The sequence below is a fragment of the Narcine bancroftii genome, chromosome 3, assembly GCF_036971445.1.
Source record: "Narcine bancroftii isolate sNarBan1 chromosome 3, sNarBan1.hap1, whole genome shotgun sequence".
In the NCBI taxonomy this organism is placed as follows: Eukaryota; Metazoa; Chordata; class Chondrichthyes; order Torpediniformes; family Narcinidae; genus Narcine; species Narcine bancroftii.
This window is the reverse complement of record NC_091471.1, coordinates 174378735-174403230: the sequence shown is the minus strand read 5'-3', so window position 1 is coordinate 174403230 and position 24496 is coordinate 174378735. Positions and strand designations below refer to the sequence as shown.

Here is a 24496-nt window from a genome sequence, read left to right as displayed (position 1 = left end):
TAAATCTTTCCCCTCTTAACTGAAATCACTGCTCTCTAATTGTAATCTCTAATTAGGGCAGCATGGTTGGCATAGCGGTTAGTGCAAATGTCATTACAGCGCCAGCGATTGGAACCGGACCGATGTTCAAATCCCATGCTGTCTGTAGGAGTTTGTATGTTCTCCTCGTGTCTGCGTGGGTTTTGTCTGGTGGCTCTGGTTTCCTCCCATGGTTCCTCCCAGAGGTGTAGGTTAATGGAGTGTAAATTGGACAGCATGGACTCGTGGGCTGAAATGGCCTGTTACCTTGCTGTATGTCTAAATTTAAAAAAAATTAAAATTTCCCTACCTAAAATACTATGACTATATAACTTATCAATGCACCTCACGATTTTATAAACCCCATTAAGGTTTCCACCTCCTGCATTTCAGGGAGAAAAGTCGAGCCTTTCCTAATAATTCAAGTCTACCAGTCCCATTAACGTTCTTGTGAATTTTTTCTGGACTGTTTCTAGCTCAATTACATGTTTCCAATAGCTGGATGATCAGAACTGTGCAAAATACTCTGATTGGTCTCACCAATACCATGTACAGCTGTAACATGTTGCCCCCTACTCCTGAACTCAGTGTCCTGACCCTTATCTTCGTCACCATCCTGTCAACCATTGTCTTCACTTTCATGGAACATGGGAAGGATGCAGCGACCAGAAAATCTGATGGAGGTTTGTATTTCTAATCCAATACTTGCATAGTGCAGTGTATATCAGAAATTGGATGAAATGGTCATGGAATAAAATGGGAGTTGCCTCATTTAAACAGTTCCAATTTTATACTGCACCTGACTGAACATATAGATAACGAAAAACAGGCATTTGTGCAATGGACCACCATCTGTTTAAAGCTCATTTCCTTTTTTAGTCATGGACCAGTTTCACTCATTTTTTGTCTGTTTGGCTCCACTCTCTTTCCTGTTGGCAGTCTTCCAGACATGTTTCTTTCTACTCCAATTTGGTTTAAATTTTTTTTAAAAATTGAAATAATCTATTCTACCCTACCTTCCAACGTAAGTGAATTTACTTGCCTCTGGATGTCGTAATAAAAATTGGAACAGTTGACTAAATGTTTCAATATGCTCAGTCAACTGACAACATTTCTTGTGAATTATATAAGATCAGAGAATACCCTCCCTGATCTAATTATGAATTGTGAGGAATGAACAATTTGTCCATGAATACCTGATTAGCCAGAAAAATAGTACTGGCTTCAATGACAATTATCTGAAAGTTGATATCTGGCAATAATATAGTACAGACAGAGCAATTTATTAGCAGTCTTGACATTTTTTCAGTAACACTGACCAGTGCAAAGAGAGGATACGCATTAGAATCAGTCAAATGATGTACAAGTATCCTTGATGAAACACAAGAATGCATGCTCACATTAATGTTTCAAAGACAATTACTTTCTGTCATTGATATATTCTCACTCAAGTTTAATAAAGGCAATGATATGAAACCAGGATAATATTAAAACAGATCTGTAGAAGCAAGGAATCTTGAACTATAAGCTGGCAAGAAAACAGGACCATTTTACTATTAACTTCCGTAAACTCTTTTTTTGAAATGCCAGAATCATATTCACCTATTTACAGATGGAGCAATTTAAACTTTGGCCCAACTTCTCCATGCTGATCAAGTTGTCTATCCAAGCCAGTCCTATTCCCCCAAGTTTGGCCCATACCCCCAAAAACTTTCCTTTCCACGTATCTGTCTAAATGTCTTTTAAAAGTTGCTATTGTACCTCCCTCTATTACTCCCTCTGAAAGCTCATTCCATATACCACCAGTCTGTGTGAAAAAGGTGGCCCTGAGGTCCCTTTTAAAAATTTGTCGCTCACCTTACATCTATGCCACCTAGTTTTAGACTCTGTATGCTTGGAGTTCAGAGCGAGAAACTCTTGGAAAGTCCAGAAGGGTGATTCTATTTGTGTCAGTGGCAGGAATCTGGGAAACAGCCTGGCACATGATTTTGTGTACATAGTAAGTGCAGGGAATATGTGGAAAAGAGAGATAACATACCCAGATAGTTTCTGCTCTTGGTCATTTCAGTGACGTTAATTTGTGTTGCTCCTTCAGGTATTTCAAGGATCTTGTGATATCCCACTGACATGATACTTTGCTTGAATGTTCCAGATATTACTTTACAGGTGGTGTTGTCACCACCACAAACACCACATCTGTCCACGAATTTGTTTGAGCCCAGTATCTCATCGCAGCCAAGGCTCTGAAAAGATAGAAGTGAAATTAAGTGATAATACATTTACTGTTTTGCAAAACACTCCTTTCTAAAATATATCTATTTATGACTTGTAGGTGTCAATGGCAAGGTTCCCATTATTGTCCATGACCAAGAAATTTCACAAAGCAGTTCAGAATCAACCACTTTGGTGGGTAAGGACATCAGTGACCAAGTGGGTTTTTTACAGTCAATGATTCCCTCATGACACCAGCTTTTGTATTAATTTACTTGAATTTAAATTCCACAGCTGCCATAGTAAGACATGAATTCATATATCTGAAATGAAACTCCAGGCCTTGGGTTTTTTGTTCAATAAATGAATCACAATGCAGCTCTATCCATCTACAGCATGAACTCCGACAATATTCCATCACCATATCTATCTGCAATCAAGTTAAGTCAAGTCCATTGTCATCTCATTGTATAAATCATGGCTTGGCTTTGAGAATGAAGATTTAGGAAGGTTCGTAGACACGGGCATGTCCTTCGAGCTTGCATAATGAATATTTTAGGTGGAGTGCCGTGTGTGCAGTACTGGCCCCACCCTTTGCACCTGGGGTTTATCTGCACAGCCTAGAATGGTAGGACAGTGACAGGCAGGTCCTTGGGTCATAGGTGTTACTTCGGAGTGTCCTTCTCCTAGATGGATGGCCTGACAAGGCTAATGAGTCCTATCTGCCCAGGCTTGAAATCAGTTTTTCTTCTCTTAGGCTGGCTACCAACCAAGGCTAACGAGCCCAGCCTACCCATCCAGTTATACCGCCAGTCACTTGGTGGCGCCATGACGTAGAAAACGCCGTGAAAACAGAGGACACCAACAAGAAGGTGTTGCTATGGATGCAGTAATGTAGGAGAGGCCATTTGCAGTGATCACTAGATCGAGAAAGGAGAGGCGATGAATTATGCATGCACTTTCCTGGAGTGAGTGGGACATCGAGCCCAGACCTCACCTGCCCCCAGAGAAAGTATGTAAGGATTGTACAACCCGACAAATAACATTTTCCATTCCTCAGTGCAATCTACACATACAACCCAACATAACGCACGTACAGACAAATGATATATATACAGGACGTACTCATTTATACATATAAATAAATATTTCATAAATATGAGAGTCTCGCATGGTTAGTATGAGTAGTTCCTTCAGTCATTCAGCATTCTTACTGCCCTTGGTAAGAAGCTGTTTCTTTGCCTGGTCATGCTGGCTCTGATACCCCTGTATCTCTTTCCTGCCGGGAGCAGCCGAAAGATGCTATGATAGTGGTCCTCGGTGATTTTACACTCTCTCTTCAAACAATGATCCTGGTAGATTACATCAATGGTGGGTTGTAAATGTGTAATGGAGGGTGGTCATTCCTGGTCCCCCTGAAGTCCATGATCATCTCCTTTGTCTTGCCATGTTGAGCCTCAGGGTTGTTAGTCTTGCACCATTTTACTTGATTTTTCACCTCTTCTCTGTAGTGCAACTCTTCATTGTTGCTGATGAGACCAACTACTGTTGTGTCACCTGCAAACTTGATGACACTGTTGGAGCTGGATCTGCCAATGCCATCATGGGTCAGAAGCATGAATAAGATTTGATGACATTGTCCTGATTTAGCATCATATATTTTTTTAATATAGTTCAATATATTGATGATCCTTTTCACCTACGCATGCATGTTCCTTTTGCACCTTGTACACAAACATATAGCTCTCAAGTGTGCCCAGACAAATTTTCATGAACATCAACTGTGTTGCTACACTGGTAAAGATGTCCTTATGAGCATTTATATCTCAAAATGCAGCTGAAAAGTGGAGATGTCACCATTTGGATGAACGGAGGTGGCTCTCTTTTATGCAAAAGATGTAATGGAACTATCTATCTATCTATCTATTTAAAACATAAAACACAGTAACTGGTCATTTTGACCCATGCCGCCCAATTACACCCAATTGACTTTCAAGCTCTCGTACTTTTTGAACAGTGGGAGGAAACTGGGAGCACCCAGTGAAACCCACATATACATGGGGAGAACATACAAACTCCTCACAGACAGCACGGAATTCAACGACGTCGCCCTAATTTTGACGGATGACAATGCAGTTAGATTTCTCGGAATCCTTGCCAATATTGGAATCACTTTCTGTGGATGCTGTGTGGCTTGCTGAGTTTCTCCAGCACATTTGTATATTGTACTTGACCCCACGATCTTGCAGATTTTCTTTCTGAAGTCTATGCATGGAGCCTGCCAATGTGGGTGAGGTTCTAAATTAATCTTTTAAATTTGTATTCACTAAGGAGAAAGTTGTGTGAAATAGTCATAGAAGGGTCTGTGTATAAAATATTAAAGAGATGAAGGTGTTAGATGTCATGGGATGTTTAAAGGTTTAATAAATTTCCAGAGATGCAAGAGATCCATTTTGGGTTGCCATAGGAAGCCAGTGATAAAATAGCTGGAACCTGATGGAGCTTTTTGCATACTTAAGAGCCATAGATAAGGTGCTAGAAGACTGGAGGATATGTAATATTGTTCCTTTATTTAAGGAAGCAGGAGGTAAGCAAGGTTAACTGCTGATCAGAGTAATGTTCAGACACCTGCTTACATTTTGATGAAGAGCTCAAGCCCGAAGCTTGGTTCTGTATCTTTATCTTTGCTATATAAAGTAAACTGTTTGACCTGCTGTTTCTCCAGCATTATGTTTTTACTAACTACAAACCAGTGGGATTAATATCAGTTAGGGAAATTTCTGGTAAAATTCTGAAGGGATAGGATTTATGTACATTAGGGAGGACAGGAGCTGAGCAGGGATAGATGGCATGGCTTGGTGTGGAAGGAATCCTAACTCAAGAATTTGAGTTTTTTGAGGAGGTAATTAAGAAGATTGATGAAGGTTGGGCAGTAGATCTTTATATGGACTTCTCTAAGGGGTTTGACAGGATGCTGCATAATAGTCAGGTCCAGAAGGTTAAGGTACCTAAGATCCAAGGCAAACAGAATCCTTAAAATAGTCTTTGATTGAGTTTGATGTTCAGGAGTCTAATGGTGGAAGGGCAGTAACTCTTCCCAAACCTGGTACAAATCTTGTGGCACCTATACCTCATTGCTATGTAGCAGTGAGAATAGGGTATAGCTTAAGACATCCTCCAATTACTGGGCAGAGTAATGTAGACAGGGAGAATGGGCACTGATGTTACATCTCCAAGTTATTACAGTTTCCTGTTGAAAACCTGCAATTAGCCAGAGACAAAAGACTATTAATGTGGGTCTGAAAGACTGACCCAAACAATTATCTACTATACCTTGGCACAGTTTTATATTTTGACAATAAATAACACCATTGTTAGAAAGGAGAATCAATGCCATAGAAAAAATGTTAGTTAAATATTGATATGATGGTCATTGTTCCCTCTTTTTTTTAGTAGTCAGTGTGCACAAAAATCTTATGCTGTGCAAATTTTTTTCCTGTGATAAAAATATATGCACACTGAATGCTTGTGCAAATGTTAACTTGAAATTGTTTCAATATAATGGCTAATAAAATTGTATTGGCATATTTTAATATAATATAAGTATGATTACCTTCTATGAAGTATGTATTATAGTATTGTAGTGACCAAGGCGAACCAGCTCCGATTGTAACACACACACGGTTGGAACAGCCTGCACCAAAGATAGCATTGGGCATCTTCCTCTTTCCCCAAAGGAAAGAACCCGAACGTGAAAAATCTGAATAGCTGCCAGTCAGAAATGTAACTTCCGGTTCCCAATGGTAGAAACAGGTTACTTCTTTAAAAAGCCTCAGCAAACCAAGTAATAAATCAGTGAGCCTTGGAACGAACCTGTCAATTGCCGGTCTTGTTGTTCGCTCTGTTTGCAGAAAAGCTACAGCATTATATATAACGACACTATTTTAGGTAACTAACCTTTTCTGTGCATATTGATTTCCTTTGAACACTGATTGCAAAACATGTGCGTATGCACACGTGCGCAGTTTAGCGGGAACAGCAGTGATGGCACGTGTGAATAGGATATGTGAAAGCACATTCCATTTTGTAACAGAGAACTTAAATCTTTGAGGTTGCTACAATAATAGTGTCTTTTTTTTCAATTTATTTTCTCTTGTGATGAAATATCAGATGGAGACCTTGTACTGAATAATGCTGTTATAAGGCTTGACAGGCAAAGAGTAGTATAAAACATTAGTCATTTAACTACCAGATAGGTCTTTCTCCATTTTAGTGCATTATGATGGCACAGTTAGTGTAGTGGTTAGTTCAACACTGTTACTGCGCCAGCGATTGGGACCGTGGCTTAAATACCACGCTGTCGGTAAGGAGTTTGTACTTTCTCCCAGTGTCTGTGAGGGTTTTCCCTGGGGTGTCTGGTTTACTCCCACCTTTCAAAATGTACCGGGGGGGGGGGGTGTAGGTCAATTGGGTGTAATTGGGCAGCATGGATTTGTGGGCTGAAAGAGCTTGTTACTGTGCTGTATGTCTTATTTTTTTTTAAATGACAGAACACAGTGACATGACTTGTGGCTACTGCTGAAGCAGAAATTAAGTGTGTGAAATTCTAAATGACCTTGATAGGTTACAAGCATGAGAATAGTTCCAGGGAAGATAATAAAAAAAGTTTGGTCAACTTCCCTAGCTTAACTAAGGCTTCTTGTTCTTGAATAATTTCAATATAAAATGAGCAATACGAATAGAGCCTTGACTACAATTAAAGCCTTGTAATTCTCTGCTAAATAAAAACCTTGTTCTAACATGTGCTTAATATAAAAAATATGCATTATTTTAATGGTAATCAAAATAATTTTTCACTGCATATGCAACTTCAGACACTCAAGAGAGGATCACAGGTTGGAACCTGTGATCAGAAAGCATTTAAGATATAAAATGTCAATGCAATGTACCAAGACAAACAATTTACTTCCCATTTAGACTGACGTCTCATCGCACACTGTGATCACAAAGGTCATTTTATTAGGTTAAAAGAGTACCTTATGCCAACCTACAATTACTAAAAAAAAACCCAGCTATTTTATTCAACATAAAGGATCTCACAGACTATTTATTCAGCCACTGCCAGCTCTGCAGCTGCTACATTGCTTAGCATCAAGACGGTTTTTGTGATGGAAGTTCCTTCCATGGAGAATGTTCATTAAACATTTTCCACCTCCCATCAGAACTGTTCAATTTGCATCCCATAACAGATATCTCATGAGGTTGGGCAATCTGATCTTGGCATCTCTGATTTTGTTTTTATACTCTGATAGCTCAGAGGTTAGAGCACTGGTCTTGTAAACCAGGGGCCATGAGTTCATTCCTCATTGGGACCTCATTTCTCTGAGGGGAGCTGGACAAAGTGGTGACTCTCAGTCTTCCTTAAGGTAGACCAAAGTTAAAAAATTTCATGTAGTATTAGTCTAAATGTAGTATTACGAGACAATAATGGAAGCGAAGTGACAACCCGCAAGGATGGTGACCATGGCAGCGGACCAGTGAGGTGGCTCTATGGCTGAGGGACCAGTGCATGTGGTGGGCTGCTGGCGACTTGAGGTGAGGAATCCATGGAGGCTGTGGACTGCTGTTGTGTGACCCACTCTGGACTGCTGGAGATTGGCTCGAACTGGCTGGCAGGGTACCAGGTGTCGGAACCAAGTGGTGAGGAGGTGCCAATGGCACTGAAGACTCCCTAACCATTTGGAGGTTCAGATCTGGAGCTCAGATTACCAATGATTTTGACTGGACTCTGTATGGCTGTGGCACTGGAGATTAATCTACGGATACTTGGTGATTCTTGGAGGAATCTCTTTTGCTTTTCTCTCTCTGACTGTAAGAAGTGCTTAGGCAATTCCAGCCACTGGAAAATCTGTCTGCCTTGAAGCAGGCAAAAAAAAAATCATGTAGTACGACACTGCTTTGAATTTTGAATCTTAACCAATGTCCTCTGGTTTGTATCTCACCTACCTTCAGTGGAAAAAGCTTATCTACATTTACTCTGTCTATCCCCCTCATAATTTTAAATACCTCTATCAAATCTCCCTTCATCCTTCTATGCTCCAGGGAATAAAGTCCACATCTGTTTAACCTTTCCCTGTAACTCAGTTCCTGAAGTCCAGGCAACATTCTAGTAAATCTTTTCGTGACTCTTTCAATCTTATTGATATCTTTCCTGTAGTTAGGTGACCAAAACTATACATAATACTCCAAATTTGGCCTCACCAATGTCTTATACAACTTTTACATATCATCCCAACTCCTGTACTCAATGCTTTGATTTTTGAAGGCCAATAATGCCAAAAGTTCTCTTTAAAACCTTATCCACCTGTGACGCTATTTTCAGGGAATTATGTATCTGTATTCCCAGGTCCCTCTGTTCTACTGCATTCCTCAGTGCCTTATCATTCACTGTGTATGCCCTTTCTTGGTTTGTTCTTCCAAAATACAACACCTCACACTTATCTGCAAGTTCTGAGTATTTAGTGCTCAGAATGACCATGTTTGACAGCATTCGATCCAGCAGAATATCATGTCTGGCCGAGGCCGGGTTACAGTAATATACAGGCACTTATGCACAACTCATACATGCTAATGGTGTCCCTCAAACAGCATAGAATTTTACTGAAATCTGCAGTCATCACATGGGAAGATAGGTACAAAGAATCCCCACAATGAACACTAGCTCAAGCAAATAGAAATTGAAGTATGTTTCTCCATAGAAGTCAATCTTTCAGTGACTAAATTGACATTCATTTTAACTCTTAGGTTCAAAGTTCAAAATTATTGTTAGAATCCATACATGACATCACATACAACTCTTAGATGGTTTATCCTGCGGGAGAGGCAGAATTACCATTTATTGGTGGTGCAAAAAACTGTACTCAAGAAGATATGTATACAAGTACAGTTGTACCTCTTTATTCTGGCGACATTGGGACCTGGCCATTGCTGGACCACAGAAAATGCCTGAAAACAGAAATGGACCCCAAAGGGACCCCGTATGTAAACATATCAAAGGTAGAACAAACCTTAAAACGGGAAATAATACTGTGGGGTAGGATGGTTAGCATAGCAGTTAGTGCTACACCTTTACACCATCAGCTATTGGGACTGGGGTTCAAGTCCTGTGGTGTCTGTAAGGAATTTGTATGAATGCTGGCAGATTCAACCTTTACAGTGCCAGCGAGCGGGATCAAGGTTCAAGTCCCGCTCTGTCTGTAAGGAGTTGTACTAACGGCAGGAGATTCAAACGTGCCAGATCACAGGAGTTACCAGACCACAGGATGCCGAAAAAAAGAGGTACAACCTGTAAGCAAATAAAGGTATAGAAGCAAACTGACTGTGCAATGCAGAGAGAAAAAAAAATCAATAAAGTGCAAAAGTAAAAGACCTTAAATGAAGCCCTGATTGAGTTTGTTGTTGAGGAGCCTGATGGTGGAGGGGTGGCAACTGTTCCTGAATCTGGTGGTGCGAGTCTGATGGTAACAGCAAGAACAGAGTATGTGCTGGGTGGTGTGGATCCTTGATGATTGCTGCTGCTCTCTGATGGTAGTGTTCCCTGCAGATGTTCTTGATGGTGGGGAGGGTTTTGCCTGTGATGTCCTGGGCCATGCCCAATAACTTTTGCAGGGCTTTCTGCTCAGGGTTAATGATGACCAATGCCAGACTGTGATGCAGCGATCAGCATATTTCCAATGAAGTAAGAAACCTCCTGAGGAATTAGAGGTGCTGTCGTACTTTCTTCACAAAGATCCTCCGAGATAGTGACACCCAAGAACTTAAATTTGCTCACCATCTCCACCTCTGATCTCCCAATGATCACTGGATCATATACCTATGGTTTTTCCTACTTGAAATCAATAATCTGCTCCTAGGTTTTGGTGACACCGTATACGAGGGGTGTTGTGGTCCACTATTCAGTCAAGTTTTTAATCTCCCTCTGCATGCTGTCTCACTGCCCCTTTTTATACAACCCACTACTGTGGTTTCATCAACAAAGTTATAAATGGTGTTGTCTTGCAGAGCCATACAGTCATAGATCTAAAGTGAGTAGAGCAGGGCAGCTCTGTGGTACTCCAGTACTGATGGAGGTGACAAATAAGAAAGAGGAGTGTAGGAGTACATTTAATCATTAATATCATTGAAAATAGTTTATTGAGAGTTGAATCTATTGTGAGACCTACCTGTGCACAGAATGAACACATTTTTCTAATAAGTGTGAATATATTTTGAAAATAATTTGTTAACTATGAAAATAATCTGGAAAATGTCAAGATGGTGTTTGCTGCTACTTATTTTATGTGAAAATGCAATTACTTACATTATATAAATATGAACAGGATCCTTGATTACATGGTCAAAGGTTACTCTGTAAAGTTTGACTGCCCACCAATTTTGTTGGGACGGAATTGACACTATTCTGTGTTAATTGTGTACAAGGGATAGAGTTGCCCAGACAAAAGAGGTGATTTGTGGATCATTACTTTTGGCCTCTGTGTTGATTGCTGGAATTGAAATGAAATAGAACAGTGCAGTTGTAACAGCTGTTGTGTTGAGAGCTATGCACCATAACAGCTTGTTATTGTATGTAGGTAGACAGACAGGAAAGCAGCTGTTAATGCCAATACCACATGTGCAAATTTTTATAAGTGCAATTTTTTTTAGAAGTCTTTAGACTCCCAAATTTTACACTAAAACGGAGCAGAAAAAAAATTAAAATATGAAAATAGGTCCTGATAAGTATACAATTCTGCAATTATCTTTGCTGATTAAAAAGGTGTGAACTCATTTACTTTAAACACGTTAACACCTCACTTTAGGCAATAAGGATTACAGATGAATGTGTTGGACAATTAGCTTGACTGCTCCTCAAGGCATAATTTGGAATCATATTTTTTCTCTTGTCAGCAATGCTGCTTATAAATTTACTATTTAAAAAAAGTATAGTTCCCTTGGTCATTTCTGTTTTTTGTCATTTCAATGAAATTAGTTTCTTTGATGACGATTCACTGGAATACTGTAAATGCAGCAAACAGTAGTTTACATCGTAATGTGGACTCCTTCAGCCGAATGAAGTCTGTTGCACAGCATTGGGGAAGAAACAGCCATATGGTCCAAATATGATCGCATTCCATACATTGATTCATCTTACCCCTCCAAAGCATTTCTTATACATTTACTCATTACCAGCACCTTTAAATATATCAATGAACAATGTCTATTGCAGGGCTGATGCTACCATTAGGCCAACTAGGCAGCTGCCTAGGGCACAGACCTCAGAAGGGTGATGTAAGGGTGGCCAGACATTCAGCGTAGGGGCCAAATGTGCAAAAGTGTCCATAGGAGGTCTGTGATTAGTAAGGTGGTATGTGGGTGGAAAGAAAAAGTTTGAAAATCTCTGTTTTAATTATACCCAATTGACTTGTTATGTGCATGGTTTCATAACTCCAAAGGAAATGGGCCAATGTCAATTTTTCTCAAGCAAAATATTTCAGTAACAACTGGGTCTAGAGCAATGATTCTCAACTTTCCCTTCCCGCTCAAGCAATCTCTTACTAATGACAGAGCACCCATGACATAGGGATTACTTAAAGTGGTATATAAATGGAAAGAAAAAGGTTGAGAACCACTGGTTTACAGGGACGTTTACATGGAACGTTAACACAGATATTTGTTATTATAGATTGTTAACATAGAATATTATTTAAAGACATTTCATGGAACATTAAAGAAGACTGTTACAAGTTTTACATTTTAAAATAAAGGATTTAAATACATCTGGACTTGTATTGGAAATAATTGAAACATTTCATGAATAAAGAGCCTCACCCAGCCTCCAAACAGATTTTGTGGATAGTAATCGCTACATCTGGTTTTAGGCTTGATTTTGAGGCACTCTGTCCTTGTCCAGCACCACTTTGAGCCAGTTATTAATTTGTCCTCAATTTGGAGGTGTAGGGGCAGAAAGGGCAAGGTAGGGGGGCACTAACCTTGTTAAATGTGGCATTCTGGGGTCCGTAGGCTGTGTGCAGCCATGTTTCTTCTTGTGTCCATGTGCGAGTACTGGCTGGTGCTTGACCAATGGATCGGAGTAGCAGGACCAGATGGTGCATGCGCGGTGGGCCAGATGGGGGAATGTTTAGCACAGACACGTAGTTCTGGCAAGAATGACAGCGCTTCAGTTAGCCCATCGATGTCAAGTGGAATAGAGTGGCTGAGTGAAAATTAATTTCTTTATTTATACTATATGAATGCATGTATTGTATGGCCTGTTTTCTGTTCTGTCATGTTCTATGGATTCATTTTCTAGGGACTCGGATTGTGGGAGATAAATATGATGACTGATAAAAATTAAACTTCTGGAGCTCAGTATGGCAAATGAAAAGCAAAAAAAAAAAGCTAAGGAGCAAGCAAAGCAAGAGGGATATTTTCTGAAATATCTTTGTACACAGGAGGCAAATTAAGAACAAGAATATGACTGTACTCTTCTTGAAACTAGCACTGGGGGAGCTGACTGTGGTGCTCCTACTACAAAAGATATAAACTCTAAGACAGAAGTTTCACAAACTGGAGATATTTCTGGAAAACACAAAGAGGAAAAAGAAGAGGTCAAGAAAAGTGAGAGTACTGCGATGTCTTCAAAAGAAGATGGTATTGTGCCTGACTTGAATTACAATGACCCTGTCAACTGGCCCTACTGTGGTAATTATAATTTGCAACAGCTTATAATACAATATGGACCACAACAGGTTGTATCACATACTTTTTCTAAAGGCTCAAACAACAGAAGATTTTCTCCTATATACTACAAAACAAGACCAGCAAATGATGAAGAAGTGTGAGGTCAATGGTTGAAGTCAACCTTGCAAGCAAGCTACTACAAAATAAGAAAGCTGATTTAAATTCAACTACAAGACAAATCAAGTGATGAAGAATGACCATGTGGACTCCAGGTGTAATGAGGATTTTCAACAAGTTTTGACAGATGCTACTGAGATTGCAAGGGAACAAGAGATACTACCAAACTCCGCAACAGAACAACTTAGAAACAGCAGTTTGAGTAAGAGGCCCAGGAAGAGGCACCTCGAGATCCAAAGCAGAAATTCAAAGTAAGTTCGTACTGTCTTAGACTTGGCCATACAATCTGTTGTAGAGAGATTCCAACACCCTCAAAAGATGTGGCGTTTTGTTTTTGCTGCAAGTTGTTTAGCAAAAGAAAAAGGTTCATCAACCCAACAAGAAACAGGTTTAAAAGAGCAATTCTTTCTTTACATGGGAGGAATACTGACCATTTATAAAACTATCAGACCTGGCGTGAATTTGAATTACACTTATCTAAAGGAAAAACAATTGATGTTATTAGTCAGCAGAAAATTCGGCAAGAAGAACAATATTGGCAACAATTCTCGCAAAGCTCGATTGCTTTGTTCAGAGTTCTTGGCATGCAAAACTTGTCATTTTGTGATACAAATGAAAAGTTGTACAAAGCCAGCAATGGAAATTTTTTAAAGTTTGTAGAATACCTGGCCCTTTTTGATCCTATCATGAATGAACATTTGCGCAGAGTTAAAGATCAGGAAACAATGGTTCACTACCTTGGAAAAGATATCCAAAATGACCTTATACAGCTTCTAGCAGGTGCTATAAAGCAGCAAATTTTAACACACAAACTCAGCCAAATACTATTCAATTATTCTGAACTGCACATCCGATTAGTCACATTGGGCAAATGACAACGATTGTATGTTTTATTGATGTAATCAAACCAATAGATGTCTGAGCCTGAACATTTCTTGGGATTTGTTCCACTAAAGGAGCCTACAGGTGCCTTTATGACAGAAACTCTTCTTGGATAGCTTGAGGAAATGGGATTACTGATTGAGAATCTGCATGGTCAAGATTATGATAACAGGAGTAACATGAAAAGCAAAGAAAATGGCACACAAAAGACATTCCTGGGCATAAACCCACGTGTCTTTTTTGTGTCCTGCAATGCACACTTTTTAAACTTGGTAATCAATGCTGCTGCTAGGTGTTGTCTGTAAGCAACTAGTTTCTTCATTTTGGTTCAACAGATCTATAATTATTTCTAGGCAAATTCTAACTAGCCATATATCAGACTTAGGCATAAATGTTAAGCCATTGAGTGAAACAAGATGGAAGAGTCATATTGATGCTTTGAGACCACTGAGATATCATCTTGTTAATATTTATGATGCTTTAATCGAGATCTTTCATGACACAAGCCTAAAAGGTTCATCTGGAAATAGTTCCCAAATTGAAGCTAAGGCCCTGGCTGATGCAATTTGTAAGCTCAAGTTTGTGGTATCCCTTGTTACATGGTACAACATCCTTTTTGAAGTCAACCTTACAAGCAAGCTACTACAAAATAAGGAAGCTGATTTAAAATCACTACAAGACAAATCAAGTGATGAAGAATGACCTTGTGGACTGCAGGTGTAATGAGGATTTTCAACAAGTTTTGACACATGCTACTGAGATCGCAAGGGAACAAGAGATACTACCAAACTTTGCGACAGAACAATTTAGAAACAGCAGAAAGAAACAGCAGTTTGAGTAAGAGGCCCAGGAAGAGGCACCATGAGATCCAAAGCAGAAAATCAAAGTAAGTTCATACTGTCTTAGACATGGCCATATAATCTGTTGTCGAGAGATTCCAACAGCAACAACAATATAATTTCCAATTTGGCTTCCTGAAGGATATATACAGTATAAAGAAAATATCTACTGAAGATGTTCTTAAGGGCTGCAAGAATCTGGAAAAAAACTAGATGCATAATGGAAACAAAGATACTGATGCTGAAGATCTGTATTGCAAAATTATAGCAATAGCTCGAAGACCTTCACTGTCTATGCTGTTACAACAAAAACTCTTGGATAATGTGCCCAATGTTACTGTTGCTCTAGGGATGCTTCTCACCCTTCCATTATCAGTGGCAAGTGCTGAACGTAGTTTCTCAAAGCTCAAACTTATAAAAACTTACATACGCTCCACAATGTTGCAACAGAGACTACACGGCTTGGTAACAATATCAATTGAACATGCCAGGCATCAGCACTTGATTTGATTGAAATGGTGACAAAGTTTGCAAGGGAAAAGGCTGGCAAAGTGAGATTTTGATGTGCCTGAAATTGAAACATTTATGAGATTTTAATAACACAAGATTATTACCTCTGACAAGGAGGTTACATTTTTAACCGTTTGTCTGTTTACTGTTTGTTTCTCTGTCTGACTGTAAACAAAATATTGTCCTAACATGATGGGTTGGTTACACCAAGTAAACTTAAAAGATACATAGACTTAAAGGAGTGTGAAGTAAAAGGTTTTATTGTTATGTTGCTCTGGCAGAGGTCTGCATTCTACCAAGTGCCCTTTAGTTCAAAATGATATGTGTGCCAAAATATTTTCGTTTGTATTTGAGAAAGATAATCAAAGATTGATTTATTCCTTATTCTTGCAATTTAAAACAAATTTATCAATTTCAAGTTTTGTGCTTTTCATTTTTTCTACAAAACATCTGTTTTTGAAAATCAAAGTTGGCAATTTTTTTTGGGGGGAAGGGGTGCTCGTAGTTGGCCTTGCCTGGGTGCAAAGTAGTCTGGCACTGGCCCTGTCCATTGGAGAAGAGAGGAGTAGTGGAGATTTTGAGCCTTTTGATAGTATGCCTAAGGAAGGGCTATTTCAATTATAAGGAGAGCCAGCAATCAAAGAATCATCAATTTATCATCATTACCAAGAGTGTGAGAAAAGAACATGACAGTTTTTCCTGCAGTCAAGGAGTTGACCAATGCATCTTTGGTTCCAAGAATGGAATAATTGTTTGATTGCTCTTGCCAAGAGCTGGCAGGGACACAATTGGCTGAAGGACTACTGGTTCAGAGCAAAGTTGTACAAAGGGAAGCATGTAGAAACATTTACTGCCATCCACACACACACACACACACACACACACACACACACACACACACACACACACACACACACACACACACACACACACACACACACACACACACACACACGTGTCGACAAGTTAGTCCCATTGTCCTGGATTTTGGCCATATCCCCCTGAACTTTCTTATCAATCAACCTGTCTAGATGTATTTTAAATGTTGCAATTGGACCTGCCTATACCACTTCCTGTGGCAGCTCATCCCATATACCTACCACTCTGTGTGAAAAAGATATCATCAGGACCCTTTTAGATCTTTCCCCTCTCACCAAAGATCTAAGCCCTTTAGTTTAATAAGTGCATTGGTGAATACAAGAAGTTTAAGGATACACACACACATCTTTGCAATTATAGACAATTAAATATCATTGGATTTTGAATCATATCTGAATTTCTTTATCAGATTCGTCGAACTTCAGCAGAAAACAGACGCCAGACTAGACACATCAGAGTTAGATGGAATCTATTTCTTTGCCAATGTATTGAATTATTATCCTCCACTCATTAACATGTTCCATGTGCTGACTGAATGAGAACTCCAGGCTCTCACTCTTCCTTCTTTTATCCAACTAATATTGGACCTAGAGGCCTGTTTGAGTATAACATATGGTGCAGCAAATTGAACTGCTGTCTCACAGCTCCTGTGAAATGACTTCAATCCTGTCCTCCTCTGCTACAGTGTGAAGATCGAATGTTCTCTTTATGACCATACAGGTTTTCTCCAGTGCTCACGTTTCTACCTACTTTCCAAAGACTAGCATATTGGTAGGTTAATTGGTATATGCAAATTGCTCCTAATGTGTAGTTGAGAGGTAGAATTGGTTGGTGGGTTGATGGGAATGTAGGGAGAATAAAATGAGATTAGGGTAAGCAGGATCTAAATGACCATTCTGCTGTGCTGTCTCTATGACTAAAACCCAACTTGAACTTAACCCTGTGTTGGCCAAACTGAAGCTGATTCAAGTATTGATGTTACATGTTATAATTAAATACTAGTGTTGGAATACCAATAGAAATAAGGTATTTATCAACTTATGAATGATTTATACATTTTTCTAATGATGCTTTTGGGTCTTTTAGGTGAGTGTTTTCGATTATGGGGCTACTTCAAATTCCTAGCTGTCAACATCTCCAAGGATCTAACCTGGAGGCTCCATGTTGATGCAATCAGAAAGAAGGCTCGCCAGCGGCTATACTTTGTGAGGTGTCTGAGGAGATTCAGTATGTCACCAAAGACTCTCGTAAACTTCTATAGGTGTACTGTGGAGAACGTTTTGGCTGGTTGCATCACTGCCTGGTATGGAGGCGCCATCTCTCAGGACAAGAATAAACTCCAGAGGGATGTTAACTCAGCCAGATTTCACTCCATTGAGGACATCTACATGAAACAGTGTTTTAAAAAAGCAGCCTCTATGCTCAAAGACCCCCACCATCCAGGCTACCTCTTCACTCTGCTACCATCGGAGATCAGGAGCCTAAAGACAAACTCAGCGGCACAAGGACAGCTTCTTCCCCGCTGGTATCAGATTCCTGAATAATCAATGAACCGAAGGCACTGCCTTTCTTTTCGTGCACTATTATTTTCATTTTGATAGTAATGATGTAAGACGGTTATAATATGTATGTTTACATTATGGTGCTGCTGTGTGACTTGTTCACGACAATAAATTCTGATTCCACTTTTTATTAGATGTGTGCATTTCAGCTAACTTTTAAATTATGAAAATTTGTTTGATGAAATGTTTTCCAGAGTATATCTCTTATGTTAAACAAGGAATGGATGTTGTTGGGCCCCATTCGGAGGTAAGATTTTAATGTAATGGTAGTGTCACACATTTACTATTCTTCCTGCCACTTCCTAACTCTATTTACTTTTTTTGGCATTGGGTAGATACTTCAACTGATGAAAATACATTTTTGAATACTTGAGCACATTTTGAATGGGGGAAATGTTACTTCCATTGAGGTCAGTGCAAACATGGAGGGGTTTCAGGTGATCAGAACAGAGACGTTCTGATGATGGGGACTAACATGGAGAGCCAGGTTGAGACAAAAGACAAATTTGATGTCCTTCTGCGGGTCACCATTTAATAAGATCACCACTGTTCATCCACTTTAGTGCCACAGTGCCACAAATAAATACTGCAGAAATAAATGGGCTATAAGACCATACATTCACAGAATCTGACAATTGCACCAGAGTATTGAAGGAGGTGGCTATGGAGTTAGAGGTTGCATTTGTTCTCATTTTCCAAAATTCCATAGATTATAGAATATAGAACAGTACAACACAGGAACAGACCCTTTGGCCCACAACTCTGCACAAAAAAAGCCAAATTAAATCAATTCTCTTCTGGCTGCATATGATCCACATCTATCCATTCCCTGGATCTTCATGTATCCATCTAAAAACCTTTTGAAGTCAACATGCCCCAATTGTACTTGCTTCCACCACTACCCCTGGCAGCCCTTCCAGGCAACCACCAACAATCTACCAGACTGAGGAACAGTTCTTACAAAGTGAAAACCTTGAAGTATCATCTGAGATTGCTGGCATCAAAGATTTTTGAGAACTATACATCTGGCAGAAGAAACTGTTGAGGAACACATGGTTAGGTGATGCAGTTTGTAGACTGATTAGTGACAGTGTTCAGGACAAACTATTTAATGTGGAGAACTTAACATTGAAGGGAACATGTGGCATTGACTCCAATATATAATTGATTCAGAAGGACATGAGGCAAATTTGCTTGGAGTGTGCTTTGTAGTATGTGTCATGCAAGCACAAGAACTGGTGATGGCAGTATATTCTTCTTTGTCCATAGCATTCTGCCTTGCCATCATGGGAATAACCGCAATGGCAAACCAATTGGATTACAACTTCCCATGGTAGATTCAGGGGTACTGGGTGTTAACTGAGATGAGGACGCTCAATAGTGATTCTTAAGGTGTGACAAGTGCATATACTGAAGTGTGCCTATATTTCAGTATGGAGAATTGACAACATGGAAACAGTAGCCAGAGGCCAGGTCTCACACCTAGCGTTTATCGAGACATGAAAGATCTTCTCTCATCCTGTAGAGTGTGTCAGAATGTAGCTGTCAGCTGCTGACTGCACTGGTTCCAATGTGGCGGTGGGCTTGACTCTTTCAATTTGGGCATTAAGATGGGAACAAATTAAATAGTCTTTCAGCTTGCAAGTCAATCTATATAATTGGAATTACAGTCATATGTATCATCCTGCTTTACAGAATCAATAGAAGCTCTTGCAACCATTTTTGAAATGATTTGCTCTGCTTAGGGAACTGTTTCTGTCAGTGTTTCACACTTGAGCTTGGAATAATTTCTCTCTAAAGGAATTCAGTATGACCAAATATCCCCAAGCCGCCACACATTATGTAAAGGGGAGGCAGATCAATCAGCCTCCAAGAGAAAGGAAACATGGAGATGCCAGTTCTTGCACAAAAGGTCCAAGCAGTGGTGCTGATTCTGTTCATATACAAGACCATCACTCACCAGCATGGCTAAGATGTTGATAGGTTGACATTTGCAGACATAATTAAATCTGCTACACAGAGTAAAACACAAAAGTTTGCAGATACTGCGATTGTAGTTAAAACACAGAAATGCTGAGGAACTCAACTGATCTCGCAGGGTCCATAGGAGGTAAAGATTTGGGTCTGAGTCCTTCTTTTTCAAGGTATGAGTAAAAAAGCAGGCATCTGAATTAAAGGCTGGGGAAAGAAAGGGGGAAGAAGGGGAGGGGGAGGGCAAGGGCGAGGAGTACAGATCAACAGATAAAAGATTGGATATGATAACAGGACAAGTGAGACTTGATTTTGGCTGAAAGGAGACAGAGGGAAAGGAAAACAGAGAGAAAGAGAGAGAGAGAGTGAGCTAGAGGAAAGGAGACGGGGGAAGAAGATTGGGGGGGGGGGGGAGGGACTTCTAAAAGAAACCAGAGAAGTCGATGTTAACGTGATCTGATTGGAGGGTGCCCAGATGGAAGATGAGTTGTTCCTCCAATTTGCATGTCTTCTCAATCTGGCAGTGCATGAGACGATGGATAAAGATGGAATGTGGAGGGGAATTTAAATGGGTGGCCACTGGGAGATCCCAACTATTGTGGCAGATAGAGCGGAGGTGCTCAACGAAGCAATCTCCCAGTCTGCGTCCAGTTTCTCCAACGTAGAAGAGACCACAATGGGAGCTCTGGATGCAGATGACTCCTGTACTATTCACAAGTGAAGTGTTGCTTCACTTGGAAGGACTGTTTGCGACTCCGAATAGTGGTGAGGGAGGAGGTGTGGATGCAAATGAAGCATCTCCTCCGATCACAGGGTTAGGTTTCAAGAGGGTGATTGGCAAGGAAAGAGGAGGTGAGGGAGTTGTCCCTATGAAAGGCAGAGAAGGGAGGAGAGGGGAAGATATATATGGCAGTGCAATACACAGCCTAGATTTGAAGGCTATGTGGCAGAGAGAAATGCAAAATAAAAAGTCGAAACAGACATTTCAAATGGGTGACACTATCTGACTGGTATGCCAAGGAGGAATGTCAAAGCAGAGATCTGAGGAGTTGGAGGAAGCACTAGGATCAAGAAACAATATTGTGAAGATGGGTGACAGTTCACTTTGGTGATTATGGCGCACAAGGAGGTAACGATTAGAAATGTGTTGTGAAGGATGAGCATGGATTTGACGTAAAGGATATATTTCTGTGGTGCAGTCGTCATTGGGAATATCATGGACGTTCATGCACAGGAAGCATGAAACTGAGTGGATATGGCCCAGCTTTCAGAAGGAAGAGATCCAGACACCTATGCACTTGAGGATATCTCAGATGTTAAAGAAAACCAAAAGATTAATTAAATTTAGGTGGTTGTAGTGATAACAATATATACAATGTAAATATTTAACCCACTCTACAACTTTCTTTGTGTAAACAGCTGATGGTATAAATGGGTTTATTTATTTTTTTAAAGTGAAGGGGTATGTTGTATATAACATAAGGGTAAGAAATGAATGAACTACATGATATGATGTTGATACATTGTTGAAACTGCCACTGATTTCATTTGGGAGTTTACTGCCCTCAATTAATGATGCTCTGTTGATAGATTTATGACTGTAATTTGCCTTTGCAAAGTGCAGCATTAAGGAGCTTCCAATACTCTCAGGATTCTTATCCCCTTACTGGTGACTCACAGATCACATGGTTTTGCCAGCAGTAAACAGGGTAAGTGTGTGAGGTCCCAGGCACTGCCTCTGGATTATGTATCACCAAGAAGGGATCCAGTGGCCTTTCTGATTGGGTCATGGAAGAAAGCACAATTGAAACCGAGAGGTGACGCCAAACATTTCCATGGAATTTTGGAATTTTCCACCCTTTTCAGGAAATAGGAAACTCCAGTTGTTTCCAAGAGAGAGAAAAAAAATCAGAAAACAAAAGAAAATGCATTTTTATTTCTATTTTAGGGTTGTGATCCAGGATAAAACATTATATAGATATAAATGATAGAAAACAATGTTCCTCATTGGAAATTGATGACATTGTGAACAGGGAAGTGTTACCTACTAGAATATTTACTTGCACATTCAGAATTTATCAACAAAAATATTCTGATCATTAATTCTAGGATCAGTGGCAAAGCACTTTTCAGTACAGGAGACCTGCCCTCTTATACCTCCACCATTTTATAAAACTAATGTTACAAAACAATTATAAAGCTGCAGGCAAGATGTACAAACTGTCACTTGACAAGGCCACTTACTTTGACAGGGCCAGCCGGCTTGATGAAAATACGGTGCAAAACCAGGTGCAAAATTTATTGGCAAGGTCAAATATTAATCATTGTTCATGGGAACTGGAAATCCAATGAAATCTCAACTGGAATTTAAACTGACATAATTTTAGCTCCATTTCCCAGATATCCTGGAAGTCCACACCTTTAGGCCACAACTAATGTGTTTACCATCTTTAAAAGAGTCAAAATGCCAAGATTGATTTAAATTCATCTAATGTTCAATATGTCCCATCTGTACATCTCCATGATGAATCCAATGTAATAAACTGAGCCTACATTTCCTGATAAAAATTCCCAACAAAAACTTTGATTTCCTGGCATTATTACTTAACCTTGGTGTAATGTTGACAGACATTTAGCGCATGTCATTCAGCAGTGGCAGGGTTCACAGTCTTTGCCCTCAGTTTCCTACACAGTGCGTTTTGGAGCTAGGCATGTTTAGATTGGTAGGCTGCCAAAAGTGGTATGGCGCAAAACTTCCAACTGCTTGGAGACATTGCAAAAACATTGGGAGCCTAATGACAGGATGTAGGTCCTGAATTTCTTCGGAACATTTGGAAACTAATTCACAAAAAATATGATAAAATTCAAGGCCTTACATTTATTTAGTCATGTGTGAAATAGTTCTGTGTCAATGTCTATCTGTACTACACTCTTTAAATGCTGCCTGTCTGTTTAATGCAGGTCCACAGATTTTCTGGCTTGGATCTCCCTCACCCATCCTGTAGCGTCATCCATAGATTCTTATAAGCAGGATTAAGAGTTTCTTTAGAGCTTAACAATTTGTTTTCCATCATTTTCTTATAGCTACTGTCCAGCTACAGATTTCTTCTCCCATGGTAGTTGATATAACATCAGAAACCAGCAGTATGGATTCCAAGAAAGGGGATTCATGCTGAGAGGCTGGTCTAACCACCTATCATCGGAAGTTTGAAGAGATCTCAGGTGGCTCAGTGGCTAATAACCTGGGTTCAACCCTGACCTTTGATGTTTGCTGTAAAGTTTGTATTTTCTCCCTGTGACTGTGTGGTTCCACTTGATGTCATAGAGACTCATAAATAGGCCCTTTTTCGCCTTAAGGCCACATCAACCATTAATCATCCATTTACACAAATCTTAAACCAATCTCATTTTATTCTCTCTACATTCTTGTGAGAGGTATGGAGAGCTATGAAGTGGGTGCAGGTCAGTGGGATTAGGCAGAAAAATGGTTTGGCACAGACTAGAAGAGCTGAAGGGGCTGTAATGTTCTATGGTTCTATTCTCATCAACACTTTCCAAATTCCAACACTCACCCATACATTAATGACAAATTTTATTGATTTTGGGGATATGGAAGGAAAGTGGAATACCACGATGAAACACACAAGGTCACAGGGATAAGGTGCAAACACCAAAATTTCACGGCTTCAATTTCTCCCCAGATTCCAAACACATGTTGGTTGGAAGGTTAAATGGTCCCAAAAATCAATTATGATTTTTACACAGATTTTGCAGGAACTAACCATTATATAAGAGTCTTGTAAGGGAGAGTGAGGAGTTAATCGACTCAACTTCCAGGGCGATAAATACTCCAGAACCCGTGTCAGGTAAGTGGGAAACCGTCAGGGGAGGAAAGAAAAAAGCGAGAAAAACGGAGAGCACACCAGTGACTATTCCACTCAGCAACAGTTATGTTGTGTTGGATTCTGTTGAGGGAGATGACCAGACAGAAGATGGTCACGGGTACCAGGTCAATGGTAATGAGCCTGGCATAGTGGTCCAAAAGAAAAGGAAAAGGAGAAATGCAGGGACTCCATTGTCAGGGGTACAGACAGGAGGTTCTGTGAGCCAGATAAGTATACCCGCATGGTGTGCTGCCTCCCTGGTGCAAGGGTACAAGATATCACAAATCGGGTCCAAAATATTCTGAGAGGAGAGGGAGAGCAGCCTGATGTCTTGGTACGTGTGGGTACAAACGACATTGACAAGAAAAGGGAGGAGGTAATGAAAAAGGATTACAGTGAGCTGGGATGAAAGCTGAAAGACAGGAACGCTAGGGTGGTGATCTTGGGATTACTATCTATTTCAAATGCAAGTGATGAAAAGAATGTAAGGATAAGGAAAATGAATGTGTGGCTGAGGTGCTGGTGTACAGGGCAAGGATTTGGCTTCTTGGATCATTGGGATCTCTTTTGGGGAAGGCATGATCTTTACAAGAGGGACGGGTTGCACATAAATCCAAAAGGTGTCAAGATTTTGGCAAGTATGTTTGGTACAGCAGTGGGGCAAGGTTTAAACTAATTTGGCAGGGATATGGGAACCAGAGTGATAGGGAAAAGGGTAGGGAAGATAAAGTAATGGCCAGGAAAAGTAAAATAGGAAAAGTAATGTTGGGAGGAGAAAGTAAAAAATCAGATGGTGCAGTGAGTTTTCGGGTCAATGATAGTGTTAAGAAAATTACAAAGAAAA

General features: G+C 39.9%; 1 protein-coding gene across 5 annotated transcripts in view; it reads right to left on the bottom strand.

Moving 5' to 3' along the window:
* The window catches only part of adamtsl7 (ADAMTS-like 7), a 573773-nt gene that overhangs the window by 111798 nt on the left and 437479 nt on the right, over positions 1 to 24496 (bottom strand). For all 5 annotated transcript variants that reach the window (XR_011353929.1, XM_069925866.1, XM_069925865.1 and 2 more), the window contains exon 8: positions 2057 to 2261. Coding sequence is in view for 4 of the 5 variants with exons in the window: in XM_069925866.1 (XP_069781967.1) it covers positions 2057 to 2261 (205 nt within the window). In the remaining variant the exon portion in view is untranslated. The remainder of the gene's footprint in view (positions 1 to 2056; positions 2262 to 24496) is intronic.